The sequence below is a fragment of the Pempheris klunzingeri genome, chromosome 13 (genome assembly GCF_042242105.1).
Source record: "Pempheris klunzingeri isolate RE-2024b chromosome 13, fPemKlu1.hap1, whole genome shotgun sequence".
Classification (NCBI taxonomy): domain Eukaryota; kingdom Metazoa; phylum Chordata; class Actinopteri; order Acropomatiformes; family Pempheridae; genus Pempheris; species Pempheris klunzingeri.
Genome location: NC_092024.1, coordinates 66356 through 83896, shown reverse-complemented (window position 1 = coordinate 83896; position 17541 = coordinate 66356). Strand labels below are relative to the sequence as shown.

Genomic DNA, 17541 nt, shown 5'->3' with positions numbered 1-17541 from the left:
CAACTTAAAACATATCAAAATAGTATTATATAGGCTTCATAGAACCACAATTACATTTAGCATCATGAAGGCATTGAGCAAATATGTCAACAGTATTATATAATCCATAAAGACAAAGACATTTTTACTAGCAGGACTGACATTAAATGTTCCATTTCTGTATGAAAATATGTTATAGCTTGAGAAGTTTACTGGCACATTTACTATAAAAGGCATATTATGGTTCTATTTGATTATTTCCTCTCTTGTTTTTAGTGTTCACTGTACATGAAATAGTTTTTGAAATGGAAATCGGACGTTGATTCTGTCTCCAGTTCTTGGGGGAAGGAAGGTCACTTTCTAAATGTGATTACAGGTCACTACATATTACACCAGTAAGTAAAGTAACACACTCAAGTCCTCCTGAGCTTAAGTATGATCTGATTATTTTACCTCAGAAATATGTTGACCGTGAACTGACATGTCATGTAAAATCATTCCCTCTTGCTCCCACAGGTCTTATTCAAGATGTCCTTAAGTCTGTCTCCTTCTCCAGCGTGTCCTCCAGTCCTAACAGAGGAATTATTGTTTTTTAATGTCAAACCATGTGCAGGGTGCTACCGGGCGATGAGAAGCTGGAGAGGGATGACATCCTCTGCGGCAGTACAGACAAAGAAACATATTCTCAGTATGAGCATAGAAATATAAAAACGGTGCCTTGACTTCTGTTAGTATTACTGACTCTGTCCCTTGTAACAACACATTATTATTAGTAATTACTGAGAAAGGGTCACTTTAATTTGCCTCCAGTCTAAAAAGAAAAAGCATGTCATCTTGGATCTGCCCAGTTAAAGAAAATGTGTCTTTTTCCTTCACAAAATGCAAGATAGTGTCTTTCATGTTAATATTGTCAGACCCTGCTGCTCTTACAGATTTTACAGTCAGGACCAGCTCTCAGCACCGAGGACAGCGACTCCCAGCAGGCCGTTTGTACAGTCACGTGTCTGCTGTTAAAGTTTGGTCAGTGCCAGTTTGTCACACGTGGACTTTTATGAGACAACTTCAAAGAAAAAGGCACAGCGACTCAACCGGAACCCAGAGACCAACTTCCTGCTCGTGTGACCAAACAGGCCTCAGTCTGAATTTACACGTGAAGCACGTTCTGAAATAAAAGCGATTAAAATGAAAGCAGCCACAGTTATAACAGGCTCCTCGTGCAGTCGATCATCTCTGTCCCAAATCGTCCGCTGCCTTCTTCCTGTCTGTGTCTGCCGCGCGCGCTACGGCCGCACGGTCATCTGCAGCAGCATCACCTGCCGGTGCTCGGCGGGGTGAGACTTGTTGATGTGTCTCGCGAGGCCCGGGGAGCTGAAGAACGTGGACGGACAGTGCGTGCACGTGAAGATCTGCTGCTGCTGCTGCTGCTCGCGCTCCCTGCTGCCGCCCTCCTCTCCCTGCGCGTGGAACACGTCTGGCCTGAGTCCCCCCCCCAGAGCTCCCGCCAGCAACTCGTCCCTCATCGCGTGCCACAGGCGGTGCTTGTCCCTGATTTCAACCGACGGGAAGCGCGCGCCGCACAGGTGACAGAGGAACACCTGGCTCTGTCCGCCGCTCGTCTCGCGCGCCTGGCCGTAAGACGAAGGCGGAGGAGACGCTCGCGCCGTCATCTCGTGCGCAGCCAGGTGTTTCTTCAGGTAAGCCTGTCGGCGGAACTTCTTCCCGCAGTACCGGCACTGGTACACTTCCTCCTCCTGGACGTACGGTAAAGGCGGGTGCGCGAGCGACGGCGGCTGCTGCTGCGGCAGGTCCGCGCGCTCGTCTGGGTCGCCGTTTAGTAGAAGGAGGCTCGAGGGCGGACTGTCCGCCGCCCTCACCTGCTGCTGCAGGTCCAGGCAGCTGTCGGCCGGACTCCGGTAATGAAGCGACGTCTCGTAGTGAGGAGGCGCGCGGCTGTCGCTGTCGGGGCTGTCCCGAGACCGACCGTGGAGCAGCAGCAGGGACGGCTCGCGCCTGATTCGGGAACTGTCCAGCGGCGCGTGGTGCTGATTGGTATTAATGCGCAGCAGCTCGTTCTCTTTGCCCTCCGTCTCTACCGGCTGCTTCTCGTGCTGAATCAGCCCTCGCGACTCTTTGAGCGGCTGGCTCTTGGCTGGCTCTCCTCCTTGGTTGATCACCGGACGAGGCTTGTGCCAGCGGCGGTGGGAGGCCAGGTTGGCGGGACAGCTGAAGACTTTGTCGCACTCGGGACACCGGTACTCCACGCGCACTATGCGGGAGCACTTGTGCTGCGCGAGGGAGAAAGGGTCCGGGTACTCCTCCTTACACAGCTGGCAGATGAACTCTCCCAGCGGCTGAGTCCCGGCGGGACCGGACGACTTCTCCCGCTGTCTCCTCAGCTCGGGACTCTCCTTCTTGATCCGCAAACCCAAAACCGGCGAGGTGGTGACCTCATCCTCGAAGTTCAGCTTCCGGTTGACTTTGGGTTTCTTCAGCGGGTTGTTCACGGGCTTGTTGTGTCTGCTGCCGTTCAGGCGTTGGTCCGGTTCAAGGAACGAGCGTTTTCTCGCCGCGTGATGCTGCTCCGGGCTCACGAGAGTCAGCGGCGGGAACAAGTGGACGTGACCCATGTTCGGGTCACCGTAGGAGGGCGCGTGGCGGCCGCTGCTCGCGAGGAGCCTCTCGATGGAGGAGGAGGTCGGCGTGGAGCTCACCAGGAACGGCAGCTCCGGTAACTCGACCGGCAGCTCCGACGGTGGGGGTGAGGTGAGGCACCTGCTGGGGAACAACGGCTGCTTCTCTCCCTCCTCGCGCTGCTCCAGCAGTCTTGTGCCGACCGGTTTAACGGGGCTGCAAGCCTCGGTTAACGTCAGGTCGCGTGAAGGAGGAGGAGGAGGAGGAGGAGGAGGAGGAGGAAAGAAGCGGCAGAAATCGCCGTCGGGAGTCAAAACGTCCACCTCGCTCACCTGCTCTTCGGTCTCCGGTAACTGCGCGCGCCGGTCCGCCTCAGCCTCCAGCGCGGACTCCACGTGCGGGCTCCACGAATCTCTGACACCGGCGGAGCCCTCGCGGGACACCGGGAGCGGTTCAAACGGAGAAACGGAGGTCACGTCGCTCCCCATCGCTGCCTCCGGATGTGTCACCTCAGAGTTGTTCCGGTCACCGTCAAATGTCCCCGGTTTGTTAGTACTGTTACTTCGGGACCGGTATGACGCCGAGCACCGCCGGGTCCTCTTCACCAGGAATCCTCGAGGCATGGTGACGATGACGATGGTGCTCGGCGGAAAGAAGAACAACTCTTGTCTCGAGCTCACTTTCAAGTAGAGCTTTGAAGTGGCGGAGAGAGAGAGATGGAAGGGGGGAAGGGGGAGGAGAGGAGCGCGCGCAGGTGTGAGGAGAGCACGCGACAGAGACTACAGTATCCTGATGCGCGCGTTTGTTTTCATCCACCAGTCTCTCTGTTTCTCTCTCTCACACCTGGTGATGAGTTTACACCCCAAAGGGCATCGAGTCACTAGTTGGTGTGTTTTTACATTGAATATCGCTCATTAGATGATGACTTCATTTTGCATTGTTGAGTTGTTGAAGTCTTAATCAAAGAGCTTGACCTGCTCTCTATGAAAAGAGTAAAGTTAGATGACGTTTGGTTTGAACTGGCGCTACATAAATACAGTAGGATTAGTCGATCCTACATTTCATCCTACAATTTGAAGATAAAATAGAACAAAGACTAAAGTCTGATCGCGTGTTTTAGTCTTTGTGGTGAATTCCTGAGGGAGATCTGATCCAGTTTAATTCAAAAGATGATTTCAAAATGACATCTTTCTAGTTTCTATTCTAAAACCGACCAGAGGCTGAAAGGCGCACTCTCCTCTAAATGTTGAATCTGGAATTATGAGACTTTAGTAACACATGAACATGAATGTTATGTCCACCAAGTGTTTTGAGGAAGCTTTTTAAGGTGGATTACCCTCTGCGAACTGTTGATATTATATTTTCTGTAGCTCAGGTTTATATTTAAATGTGACATAATACTAATGTGGCTTCTCCTGGTTTCCTTAAAATAAAACGCCATCTGCAAGTCTTTAGTTTTTAGTAATCATATTTTTATATTATATTTCCCATAAGGAAACGTCTCGTATTTCAGAAATAAACGGAAAATCAAGAACAAACTTTTGTTAAGAAATTAACGTATTATTGATATTGTTCTTATTAACAATAATTCTAATCCCTGGAATGTCCTGCTCAGTAGACTCGGGCTTAATCGTAGTACATTTTAATAGTAGTGTCATTCTTATTTTGCTTGCTGAGGTGTGAAATAAGATGCTGCTCGTCCTTTCCTCTTATTTCTAGAGGCTGATGTGCGCTCTTCTGTCACCGGTGAGCATCCAAATGTTTGCATTTTCAAGAAAATCAGATCAGATGTGTGTGTTGGAGTCAGAGTTAATTAGATACAGCACCCGTGGGGCCTCAGATACTGATCATATCTTTTTAAGAGTACTAATGACCGTTTCTGTCCCGCTGGAGCGTCTGATTATCTCTCTCTTTGTTGTTGATGGTGGGAATACCGCGGGCATAGCTTTCCCTCTGTCTGTGTGTGTGTGTGTGTGTGTGTGTGTGTGTACTATTCACACCCGTCCTCCCACTAGAAGCTGCTTTGGCTGATAAGAGATCCGGGGCAGATTCATCCATCCATCCATCCATCCATCCATCCATCCTCTCCCCCCGGGCTAGGCCGGCCCCTCCATGCGGGCCACGCGGTCTCCATCCCGGCCAGTGGGCTCAGGCCAGCCGGCGTCGCTCCCTGGAAATCAATCAAGGCGGATGAGCGTGAGAACAAGCTTGAGGGTCGGGCTGCTGGCTGGCCGAGGGCCGCCTGGGGAATAGGAATGAGAATAGAGATGAGAGGGGTGGTGGAGAGTCCAACACTAAAAACTAATTAAGCACCAAGCTTCCTGGATCTTTAGTGTGGACGTTTTTCACTGTAATTGTCAGCTGCTAATGTCCCCCACAGACGGGACACCTTGACCCAGACTCAGCCTTTTTTGACCGTAAACATGCGAGTGACGAGCTTTATTGTACGGAATCCCATTTCTGTCAGAAAAATAAGAAAATAGTTTAAAAATGAGAAATAACAAAAAAAATAATACTTATGGTGTGTCAAGGTAACGAGAGGCTAATACTATAATACTGTACTTCCACATGATGATGATGATATCATACCACCCAAAGTTAGGCAAACTTACACAGCACCCTTCATCCACGTTTCTATAATATATAATGAGACAAAATGTTCAATTGCAGTAATTTAGCGACACCGTTTTCTATTCACTGCAGTGGTCTTGTCCACTGTGCACTTCAGTGATGACAGTCACTGCACCAGGCTAATTGTAAATGCTGTAATGGTTTTAAATGCAGCAGCAGTCTGTGCATGACATTCAAGCATGACTCCTGTGGATGGGCACAGACAAGTTATAGCTGTTACAACAATATCCAAAACAAAAATGGTCGCTTAAAATAATTATTGATAATAGTTCATTTAGAATTTTGGATGAAATCTTAATGCACAGTAAGGTGTGTTTTTAGTAGGATAATAGCGTGAGGACACAGCCTGCCACCATGTTAAAATAATGAAGCCCCATGTTTAAGAGAGAGGGACAGAGCAGGCAGCTTTAAAACACGGTAAATGTCCTCAGTCAATGTCCTGTAAAAATATGGATCCACAAACAGTGTGACCAGTGTGTGTGTGTGTGAGTGTGTGTGTGTGTATCTTTAGTTTGCATCGCATCAGTGGGCAGTGAGGTGGATAATCCTCCAGACTGCTGAAAATTACTCTATTGATCTGTGCTCCTCAGTCCCAAGCCTTTAAGTACTGCAGTATTATATGGCTCAGCTGTCTGTCTGTCTCTGTCTCTGTCTGTCTGTCTGCGTTTACATGGAGTTTACATCTTCACTAGGACTGATGGGAACTGTGTGTGTACATGTCTGTCTGTACAGACTAAATGTTTGATGGTGAAATAAGGAAAGCAGCCAAATTGAGACGTCTCACAGCCTGTCGCCTAATTACAGGTCTGGTAGTTTAAAGACTTGGGTTTGTGGTTAAATGTGACACTCGACAGAGGTTTCATTTACTGTGAAGAATACTAGCAATGGGAAGGTTGTCATAACTACAGTAATATATGATTCGTCTCTTCCATCTGATGGCCCTTAATTTAAAAAAAATAAAACCATGAGACATTAAAAAAAAAACAGGTTAGAATTGGTTTAAATCTCTAACTCTCCTACAAGTGGACAGGCTGTGAAGTGTAACAGCTTCTTGATTAAGTTAACTTCATTCATTAATAAAAGTCATTCATATAAGAGAAATTAATCATATTATTACATAGAATTATTTTGACAGAAAGTCATTGAAATTTGATACTTTAATGCTCAGTATTTTTTTTTACAAAAGCGCTTCATATTGTATCACTAAACGAGTTAAAAGCTTCTCTCTGTCCACATGCATATTGTGAGCATTGTTGTTTTAATGACCTTAAACAGTGAATGAAGCTATTTGATCCAATCTGCCAGAAAGACACAGACTTTTCCATTGACTTGAGGATCAAATCCATGCTCCATGCTCAGACTGCATCATCATGCTGAGATAACTGGTCAAAATACACTCCCCCTCACGTCTCACTGTGGTCATCTGTCGCCATCTAGTGGTACAGATTCCAGAGCCCACCACCAGCACGCTTGAACTTGAATAACAGGGAAGAGGAGTCCTGTGTGTGTACTGGAAGAAATAAAAACAGCTTATCAAGCTCACGTGTCACCTGTTTCCTCCACATGACAAGTGAGCAAACTCCTCTGGTGACGACCTTGTATGGCTGAAAGCTCTGAAAACAGGTAGTAAGTGATCCTTAAGTTGAGACTGATTTTCCCTCAAGCAAGACAACGGATCCCTTGATAAATCCCTCAAGAGGATCTCTTATACCAAAAACATTCTTCTTCTAATCATTATTATTATCAGTATTATTATTATTATTGTTGTTGTTGTTGTTGTTAACAGCCCTCTTACTCGCTGCCCTCATTGAGTAATTCTCCCTTTCTGTATTGCCATTCTCCCTGACAGGGTTACATAGAGTAAATGGAGCCTGTTTTGGAGTCTGTCCACCCGGGGAGGAGCTCAAGAGTTCTCCAGGAAAGAGACATTTGACTCTGCTTGACCGATGTCCACTAGAACACTTAACAACAGGAAACTGGAGCCATGAATCAATGCTCGATCATCACAATTTGCTGCTCTGTTTGTGCTCTGTTTAGCAACGTTCTCGACAAAGTGCTGTAAGACAGAAGGAGAGAAAAACAGTCAGCTTTAGCAAAAGGGAAGTCTGCACCACTGACTGCATGAACCCCCACGACTCATTACAGCAGACTCAGCAGCATTCAGAAGAGTGAGTTAACAGCACGACTGTAAAGTAATAAGAACTAAACCCAGCTGTACATTAGGGTTGGCTATTTATATTCTCTATAGCAACTTAAAACATTTTTAAATATGAAGCTGCAACAATTGGCATCCAACATTTCTGCACAAAGTGGGAAATAAAAGTATTTGAAGTATTATTATTAGTATAGTATTAGTATTAGTATTAGTATATTATTGATCAATCAAATGTAGGTAATATGCCAGTAAAAGCAACTTAATGATTTTACAATACATTTTTTTAAAGGATGAATGCGAATATTCCTGTAATGTTTGGGAGACTTTTTAACCCATCTCTGATTCAACCTTTGGTGCAGTATCCTCAGCTGTCATAATACTGAATGTCTTAATGTGTAGAACTAATTCTATATAAAATGTTAAATGTAGTCTTACTGTCTTTAATGTCTTTATGCCAGAGTAAGAGCAGAAGTGATAGAAGCATACAGATATTCAGCAATACTACAATTTAATAACTCTGCATTCAAGGTCCTGCTGAAGTATCTAGATGTTAACAGCAAAATGAACTTAAAGAACAACAAAAGTCTGCTTCAGATATGACGACCCCTTCGGACTTAAAGGTGATTAAGTGATAGCAATAAATAATTAAAACAAACACTCCTAAGCGGAAGCTGTCAGTACAAGGTAAGTGCTTTTTCTCAGTCTTGTTAAGAAGTTGGTGAACAGGGTCAGAGGAGTCTTCAGTCTTACGGTGGAGGTCTCAGCAAGGGATGCAAGCTCCCGGCCTATGAACCTCGTTGCCGTTCGCAACATTTTGTCAAGAAATTTCCTGTCTTGTGCTGAGGTGTTTTCAGAGCACACAGTTATTCCAAAGGTGAGGATGCTCTCCATCCCAGCACGATAGCATACATTCCCATGACATAGAGAGATGTTTCAGCTGTCTGAAGAAAAAAAGAAAAGTCTTTGCTGTGCCTTCCTCAGCACTGTTGCAGTGTTGCCTTCCACTTTAGAGAGGAGAGGAGGACGTTGTAACGGCTTCCACCTGTTGGTCTTGCTGGCCATTTGTGGCCACTGTGAGTCAATGGATGTCTATCACTTTTGTTTTAGAGACATTCAGCTCCAAGTTGTTGGCTTCACACCGGTCCACTGCAGGCAACAGTGCACAGGTGATTCAAAGAGCTTCATCATAACTGATGTTAAGGCCACAGGTCTGGTATCATTCAGGCAACTTGACTTTGAATCTTTAGCCACAGGGATAGTAGACTTAACTTATGTTCTAATATAGAATCTAAATTAATCTGCACACTTTTACAACATGGAGGCTGAGATTAGGTCAGGGCCTGCAGCTTCTCCACTGCTTTGTCTGTGCAGGAGGTTCCTAACCTCGTGTTGAGCGATTACCCTTTCCTCAGGCTCACCTGATTAAAATCGTGGTCCCAATGACAAAATTAGAGAGTCTGGGTTACAGCTTTCTATGTCCATAATGTGAGATGAAAGCTGCTGTGCATGTGAGGAGGAATGTAAACAGCTATCAGGAAAAAGAAAATATGCAAATTCACTGGGAATGTGAGGACGGTCGTTGTTCCTCAATCTGCAGAACATGACAGTGAAAATATATTTCATAATATTGTCTTCTTCTTCTTACTATTATTATAACCTACCTCCTTAAAACCTGCTTAGAATGCAGATAGGATGCCGGCATATACTAAACTACTCATTTGTCATTTTGAATCCCTTCTGTTTGAAACAGAGACGCACAGTGAGCCTGCCAGACAGGAAGTCAGGCTGCAGTCTGGTTACAGGAAGCAGGAAGCAGGAAATGGAGTGAAGGAGAAGCAGGTAAAGAAGCAGGTAAAGACAGTGAAACCCCGAGATGTTTCAAAGTTCAAGGGGGGTTTTATGTTTGCACTTTCGGTCCTAACACAGTCACACGTTCAGAATGTGATCTGATGAGTCATTGTTCGCTTTGACCCTTCACCTTAATGTGTTTTACTGTATGTGGCTGAGAGACACTCATGATGAATCACTGCATGTCTGCTCATGTCCAGAATGCTCTGGGATTCCCACCACACACAAAAACGTGCACAGATACTGTACATAAAGACGCACAGTCACAAGTTCATGTAGTAACGGCCTGAAATACCATAGAAATACTGCAGCTCACACAGTGAAGCTTTACACATCTTCATGCTCAGTGACTCGGGACTTTCTTTTTAAAATGCTGGAAATTAATTTGGGTCCAACATTTCTATCCCAAATTCATCATGCATTTAAAAAACATTTGAATTATTTGAATAACTAATTATTCATATTAATACACATTCTAAGTATGGTAATTATTTTAGAAAAATCCCCATGTATCTAATGTAATGTAAAAAACTTTTAGTGTCATCTATTATTTCAGCCTCTAGTATACTCAGACATGCTGCACAGCACATTGAGCTGCGAGAACCGACATAGCTGTAGTGCTGAGCTGATTCTGGCCATTTTTATATACTTTTTGTCAAATTGACGAAGACTAAAACGAAACAAATTTCCTGTATATTTTTATTCTAGTTTTGTAGTTTTGTTTTTCCCCCTAAAGTCTAGCTTTTATTTTTGTTTCACTTAACTCAAATGTTTCCACACACCTAGTTTTAGTTTCTGTTAACTACAGAATAATAACCTTAGTTCACACAATACAAATGATGAAAAGCACTTACACACACACACACACAAGATTACATGATCAAAAATATCTGATGTACAAATGGATAAATATATTACAGTCAGTTTAAAATATCTGCTGGGAGATGCAGTCAACTGTAGCTAAACAGTGACAATCAGCCACTCAGCTAAATCCTCCTTCTCCTAAAGCACAGTGATAGAAATATAAACATGGAGCTTATCATAGACTTGATAACACCATGCTAGTTTCCTTTGCCATTGTTTTCGAGTTAAAGCACACATTAATAGGTAATCTGTGCAACTGCTGACGACTCAGGTTACAGTTTGAAAAAGCCCATAAAAAACTAGCTGGGCAACACCACAGAAAAACACTGATTACACCAAAGAATCCAGGACCATTTCTGACTTCAGTGGGCGTACTTACTGCCCTCTATGTCTAAGGCTGCTAGTAAAAACTCTACATATGTTGAATATGTTTGTTCCCGTACTGCTTTAAGCATCAGTTTTTTCTGACTGTCATGACATTTACCGTAATGAAGCAGGGTTGCACTGATTGACTGTTTCATTTTCCGGTCAAAATGATTCAGTTCTGCTGAATCCAATCATATCGGCATCGTTTACACATATCTGCCTGAGAAGACGCTGAGTGCTTCCTGTTAAGTGTCCGACTCTGTCGTTCAAGTTCAAGTTCTTTATTTGTCACGTGCATCACGATTACAGTGAAGCAGCGAGCCTGTTGTTCTCAGGCTCCCTCCGGCACACAGACCGAGCAACAGAAAATCACACAAGTGAAATGAGAAAAAGACAAAGACATGAATAGTGCAAATGTTAAAATGTAAGAATAAAAAAGAACACAGACATAATACAATAAAATACAAGGTGTACTGTGGTGATCAAATGAATGCACTGTGATGTAGCAAATGTACATGCTTAGTGAGAACCGGTTATGTAAAGGTTGGAACTTAGGTTGGTCTGATTCTTCCTTCATGAAATGCTGTTTGTCTTCACTGTCTACTCAGAAAAGTGACATAAAAAGAAACTCTTTTTGAAAATCTCAAAGTAGAATGACTGATTGCAACCATTAATTCACGGATGGGAATGTTCCCTCTGTCTGAGTACATAAAGCTTTGTGAAAATGTGTGTAACTGCTTTGTCCGCTCGTCCTCCGGCCTGCTGTGTGCATTCCTCTCCTCCATTCATCGGCCTCTCTGTGGTTCAAACAGAGGTCTTGTTTTCACTGAGCCTTCAGAGCTGATTGTGATCAGCAGGCTCAGTATGTACGATGTATTTAGAATGAACTGTGGGTGTGAATGTGGCTTGTGTGGTTTGTCCTCCTCGCTACAATCTTGCCATTCTTGCCTGGGGGTGATGTACAGCAGCAGAATGCAGCACTGAACAGCAGCTTATTCTTAATTCAACATTGTGTAACATGGTAAATACCTAAGTGTAGTTCATGATGCACAGTGTTCTGCAGAGAAGCTGTTTTCTAGCTGAAACACTATGCATTGGCGTGTGTGTGTGTGCATGACAGTGCTGAGAGCGGAGCTTGAGCCTCCTGGTCTGGCTGGTCACAGACTGAACAACAGGAGGTAAAACAAGCCTGGAGTTTCCCTCAGGCCCCAAGAACATCACGTTCAGCCTGGTGTTTGTTTTTAAAGGGGCAGGTCAGAGGCTCGCCAAGACTCGACTGTATGTTCAGAAATAGCTGGCAGGGTGTTAAGCACAGTAAGTACTGTGTACTTTGACCTGTATAATTGCAGGAAACTGATACCGTTTTAGCTCCTGATGTAAAGAATAGACGCAGTCAGTGCTATATCAAAGAAAAATCCATCTTTAAAGAACAAAAACATCTGCAGGAGACTCCCCTGCTGAGGCCTGTTGGTTTGCTCATATATGACTAAAGAAACTGAAATCACACAGCAATCACACTTGAAGTTTTGTAGGAAAGTCCTGTGCTGCCCCCTCCCTCCCCTCTCCATCCTGCAGGTCTTCCCACCCACTCATACACAGAGGGGCTGCTGAGCAACATTTCCTTTTTGTTAAAGTGATTCAGCAGGGCCAGGCACCCGAAGGTGCACTTTTAGTACTTTCCATGCATCCGTCCCTCACCAGTGTCAAAACAGAAACTCTTCCATGCCACAAAGGTACAACCAGAGGGGGAACATGTGAAATATGTAACTGACTCTGATTCACTGGACTTTAGTGCGTCCCTTTGTGGAACACTGAACTATGTCTTGAAGGCTGATTTGCTCCTTGTACTGTTGACCGGGTTGACTCAGAGGTCCATACAGTTGATTAAACAGAACACAGACTGCATAGTTAAAAAAGTAACTTCACCTACAGAGAAAACATATAGGCTACCTGTAGCAGGAATGTGTCATTACAAAGTCCAAACACTTGTGTAAAAACTGAAATGCTGCAGAAATGTGTGCTTAAAGTGCTGCAAAATGTCTCTGATGAGTGTATTTATATAATATATGCAGATATTTATATATCGATAGAAATCCCCTCCTGGAGCCAGCGATCTGTACGCTGTGTTATTCTTGTTTGACAGTTTTCTGGAAATCCCCCACTGGAGCTCCGCCCCGCTGCAGCCACACAGAGGGCATTTACAGACTGCAGCTCGGCTCCGCCACAACACAACCAAACGCACCTCGTCCCGACCAGCGCGCCGCCATGGACCTCCATCGGACCAGTATACTGAACCAAATGGATTACAGCCGGGACTCTAAAGAAGGGAAGCCGGCTCAGGCGACCGAGGAGCGGCTCGACAGCGGCTTGGACTCGCTGAAGGAGGAAGAGTACCAGGCTGTGGCGGCCGAGATCCGTCGGCTCCAGGTGGACTGTGAGCCGCCGCAGCGCAAACAGGCTCCGGCTGGAGGAGGAGAGCTGCACGAGTGGAAAACACAGACCACCGAGGACGGAGACACGTAAGTCAGACCGGGAGCAGCGGCACACGGCTAATCACCGGGATATTCATCCGTTTTCAGGGCTGTAGCTTGGCTTGTGTCGCCTGAGTGGGCCTAGCTCGGGTCTCGGAGGTAATCTGATCCCCTTCCTGTGGGGAATGCTTTCCTCCAGCCTGTCATTATAACACACAGGCCCGGGCCTAGCTCGGTCCGGCCCGGAGCGCCTCTGTGGAGCGCGGGGGACTATAAAAGAGGGCCGCTGCAGTGATAAAAATACACAGAGGGGGTGTCCGGCGTGATAGTGGGCCCGGCTGTGGTCAGACTCGGCGCTGCTGGACGTAAACAGCCTGTTATCAGGAGGGAAGCCACTATGGCCGCGGGTCAGGCTGGGAAAGTCCCGGGCGCGCCGCCAAGGAACCCGACCGCTGCGCGCTCCCGTGAGGCGAGAAGGAGGAGAAAAACTAGGAAAAACACGTTAACTTGTACGGAAGTTTGTCCTGGAGTACGTTTGTGCGACTTTTTACTATTTAAAAAAATAGTAACACAAAGGGGGTGTTATTTCCATTATAACACGATTCATCCGCCGAGAAATCTAGTCCAAAGTGTGTGCACAGTATTCCAGCTGTTTTAGAGGATGTGCATAAATGTGATCTGTTGCGCCATAAGTGACTTAATTAATGGGTACTGAAGACATGAAACCATGATGCAGAGATGTAACTGTCATTAACATTAGTTTACTGTTTACTGTCCCCAATATCTCAAGAGTAGAAATAACTGCTGTGATACATTTATGAACAATATCATATTGATTTAAGTGTGGCCTAGATAATGATAATAATAATGACAACAATAGTAATATCTTAAAACATTAGTGGTATCCTGCACCTGATTTTGCACTAAGTGAAACTTTCCTATATTTTTCCTTTCGCCTGGTGTTTGGGGTATCAGGTAAAAGTATTTTGATACAGGTGTAACAACAGCACAGTCAGGAGTACATGTATCTGCTGTTTGTTTTACTCACTTCTGGAAACTATTCACTGAGTTGTAGATTGTGTAGTGACAGGTTTTCTACTCTCTGTCTCTATAGGCTGCTCCACCTGGCCATCATCCATGAAGCCAAGGACTACATCAGGACAATGATCGACCTGTCCAAGCACACAGACTTCCTCAACACACAAAATGACCAGAGACAGGTAGGATTTTAAAAGGAATAGACTTCTCATGTCAGTCATCGCATCAAGTGTAATGAAGTCGCCCGCTGACTCAGTCACTCACCTGTCTGACTTCCTCCCGCTCCAGACTCCTCTGCACTTAGCAGTAATAACGAACCAGGCCGACGTGTGCCAGCACCTCCTGGTATCCGGCTGCGACCCCACTCTGGTGGATGACGGCGGCGACACGCCTCTGCACATCGCCTGTCGCCATGGTAACCTGCTGTGCTTCAGCGTCATCACACAGAACTGTCAGCCAGAGCATCTTCACACGGTGATGGCTGCCTGCAACTATCACGGTGAGACGGCAGAAAAAGATCTGTCCTGAATCGAACTTACGAACTTGCACTACATTTCTGACAAATGCTTCACTAACCAGCTGTTTACATGTTGGGGAACGAAAATGTTTAAAACTGGTGGTGGGAGGGTAAATTGTAGTGTTTTACCATTATTAGAACATTATATTCTGTAGCAGTGGTGGTAATTTCCATTCTGTGGTGACCCACCCTTGAAACCTGCTGCTGGTCTTGGCTGCCATTATCCCTGAACACTATGGTTAGGAAGGAAACATTTCAGCCAGCAAGGGGAATGCCGTAGCCATTCATGTCATCACATCCCGGCTATTACATGGCACATAATGTTAGATTCTGAGGCTCCAAATAGAAACGGGGAAGGCTTCAGTTTTAGACTTGTGCATCGATATTTTTAAGCCTTAAGTGTGGCTGGTGTGCAGATTGCTTTGGGGAACCAAATGTTAGAAATAGAATAGAAATCTTGTTTTGTCATATTAAATGAAAATGTATATGAAAATCTATCTGTGTCAGCATGGCACAATGATAGAAATCTGCATTTGTGAAGCCAGTTAAGTACAATTTAGCACCACCTTTGGGTCCTGGGCTTTTTCCTAGAAAACTGCAGGTATAAAATGACACGTGCTGGTCTGGTGTCAGGTGTTAAGCTCTTCTTCTCTCTGCAGGTCAGAACTGCCTCCATCTGGCCTCAGTTCAGGGTTTCCTCTCACTGGTGGAGAACATGGTGGATCTAGGAGCTGACATTAATGCAAAGGTAAACAACACACCATACACAGAGAACAGAATTACTAGCATGATCTGAACATTTTAAAATCAAATATTACATTAAGGTGACCAGCAGAGAAGTAAAATCAGGCGTTCTCTCCCTTCCCACAGGAACAGCGTAACGGTCGCGGTGCACTGCACCTGGCCGTGGACCAGCAGAATCTCTCACTGGTCAAACTGCTGCTGAAGAAAGGCGCAGACCCCAATCTCCTGACGTCTGGAGGCCACACTCCCTACCACCTCACCTACGGTCGCGACAACGACGACATCAGGAAAGAACTGCACTCGCTGACCAAACCTGACCTGAGGGAGCTGCCTGACAGCGAATCAGACGACAGCGAGGAAGAGGAGGATGAGGAGTCCGATGAGGAGGTGTGTGTTGATGATGCTGAGTTTTCGCTGTGATGTTGACATTTTCTGTCTGGCCAGTGTATGACCATCTTTCTGTCCTCTTTTGTGTTTGTAGGTGGGTTATGACGATATTCAGTGGAATGGACATTAGCACGAAACAAAAGAGAGAGGAAGTTACAGAGGCAGGAGGCTGTGATGATGACGGTGAAGGATGAGAGAAATGGCTCGGCATATCGGCTTCTTCCTGCCGTGATGTCACGGGAGCCGGGCAGTGTGGGTGACACGGAGCAGGCGTCACCGCTGGCAAACGGAATGACATGCAGCTGCAAAGGAGAATCAAACAGAGACCGATGTTCGAATAACCCGACGAGTTCGCTCCAGACTGCAGGAGAGCAATTGCACGCCGACATGTGAATACGTGACACATTATGTGGGGACGGGCTTGCTTTATGATGAGAGGACGGCTTGTATTCTGTGGACACTGCAAATCATTTGTCACAAAAACGTCCATCCACACTGACGTACCTGCAACAGCTCTGTTGTATGATATTGTAAATGCTGTGTATACAAAGATGTATTTTTTATGGAAGCTGTGAATGTGTACAGTTGAGCAAGTTGTATATGTCGGACAGCAAACAATCCAGCACACTCCAGTTAAATTAAAAACACTCGTATTTAACAGTAAGAACCTGTGTGAGTGCTTTTGTGGGGACGGCTGACGTGAAGGGGAAACAAATGGCACGTGACTGAAAATGTATTGTTTGTCCTGGATTACAGCTAAAGCATCAAGTTTGGACAACAAAACAATGTTGTTTTTTTTTTAATGAGTGCACAATTGGTATCATAATCTTGGTAATATCACGATATAAAGGTCTTACAAAAACCAGCACGTGACAATATTACAAGGCAGCAGTTATAAGGGGAATTACTGTAACCACGTGCCTGTCTGCTGCCATTAGTGTACAAATGCCTCCTTCAAAGTGTGACGGCTGAGTTTCAGTTCTGACTGGCCGCCTTTTTATTTTCATATAACACATGACGTGCAAGAAAGAGCTGATAACATGGCACCTCGTGTCCACTGAATGAGGAACTAATTGAGCCTGCGACAAAGTTCCTCCTGCCGGCTGGGTGGGGCGAGGGGTGGGGTGGGGTGAAGGGACAGGAAATTCCCAGGAACACAACACTCAGCTGTTCGCGACATTTCTGCTTCTCATTCCTGCAAAGATGGGAATCTCCGCTGAATAACAGGATGCTTCAGTCAAGTACAGGGCGGCGAGGAGGAACGGGAGTTTTACTCCATGTAAATAAATACCAAAACGTCTGTGTGAAAGACACTTGGGCAGCTCATGTTGGCTTTACACACGTGGACAAAATTGTTGGTACCCCTCTGTTAATGAAAGAAAAACCCACAATGGTCACTGAAATCACTTGAAACTTACAAAAGTAACAATAAATAAAAATTTACTGGAAATTAACCATTGAAAATCAGCCATTACTTTTGAATTGTGGTTCAACAGAATTATTTAAAAAAACAAACTAATGAAACAGGCCTGGACAAAAATGATGGTACCTCTATAAAAGATTGAAAATAATTTGACCAGAGGGACATGTTTAACTCAGGTGTGTCCTTTAATTGGCATCACAGGTGTCTTCAAACTCATAATCAGTCAGTCTGCCTATTTAAAGGGTGGCAAATAGTCACTGTGCTGTTTGGTGACATGGTGTGTACCACACTGAACATGGACCACAGAAAGCGAAGGAGAGAGTTGTCTCAGGAGATTAGAAAGAAAATTATAGACAAGCATGTTAAAGGTAAAGGCTATAAGACCATCTCCAAGCAGCTTGATGCTCCTGTGACAACAGTGGCACATGTTATTCAGAAGTTTAAGATCCACGGGACTGTAGCCAACCTCCCTGGACGTGGCCGCAAG

General features: G+C 45.3%; 2 protein-coding genes across 2 annotated transcripts; one reads left to right on the top strand and one right to left on the bottom strand.

The window, feature by feature from the left end:
• Nucleotides 1–1259: 1259 nt before the first annotated feature.
• Nucleotides 1260–4807, bottom strand: LOC139212453 (insulinoma-associated protein 2). Its single transcript, XM_070842994.1, has 2 exons — nucleotides 4764–4807; nucleotides 1260–3240 (listed from the first exon to the last, which is right to left on the bottom strand). Exon 2 carries the CDS (start codon nucleotides 3231–3233, stop codon nucleotides 1260–1262), a length of 1974 nt encoding a protein of 657 aa, XP_070699095.1. The 5' UTR covers nucleotides 3234–3240; nucleotides 4764–4807.
• A 7861-nt stretch (nucleotides 4808–12668) lies between these two features.
• nfkbiab (nuclear factor of kappa light polypeptide gene enhancer in B-cells inhibitor, alpha b) lies at nucleotides 12669–16363 on the top strand. Its single transcript, XM_070842501.1, has 6 exons — nucleotides 12669–12993; nucleotides 14060–14165; nucleotides 14272–14482; nucleotides 15160–15248; nucleotides 15371–15631; nucleotides 15726–16363. The coding sequence occupies exons 1-6, from the start codon at nucleotides 12740–12742 to the stop codon at nucleotides 15759–15761; spliced, it is 957 nt and encodes a 318-aa protein (XP_070698602.1). The 5' UTR covers nucleotides 12669–12739; the 3' UTR covers nucleotides 15762–16363.
• The last annotated feature ends 1178 nt before the right edge of the window (nucleotides 16364–17541 follow it).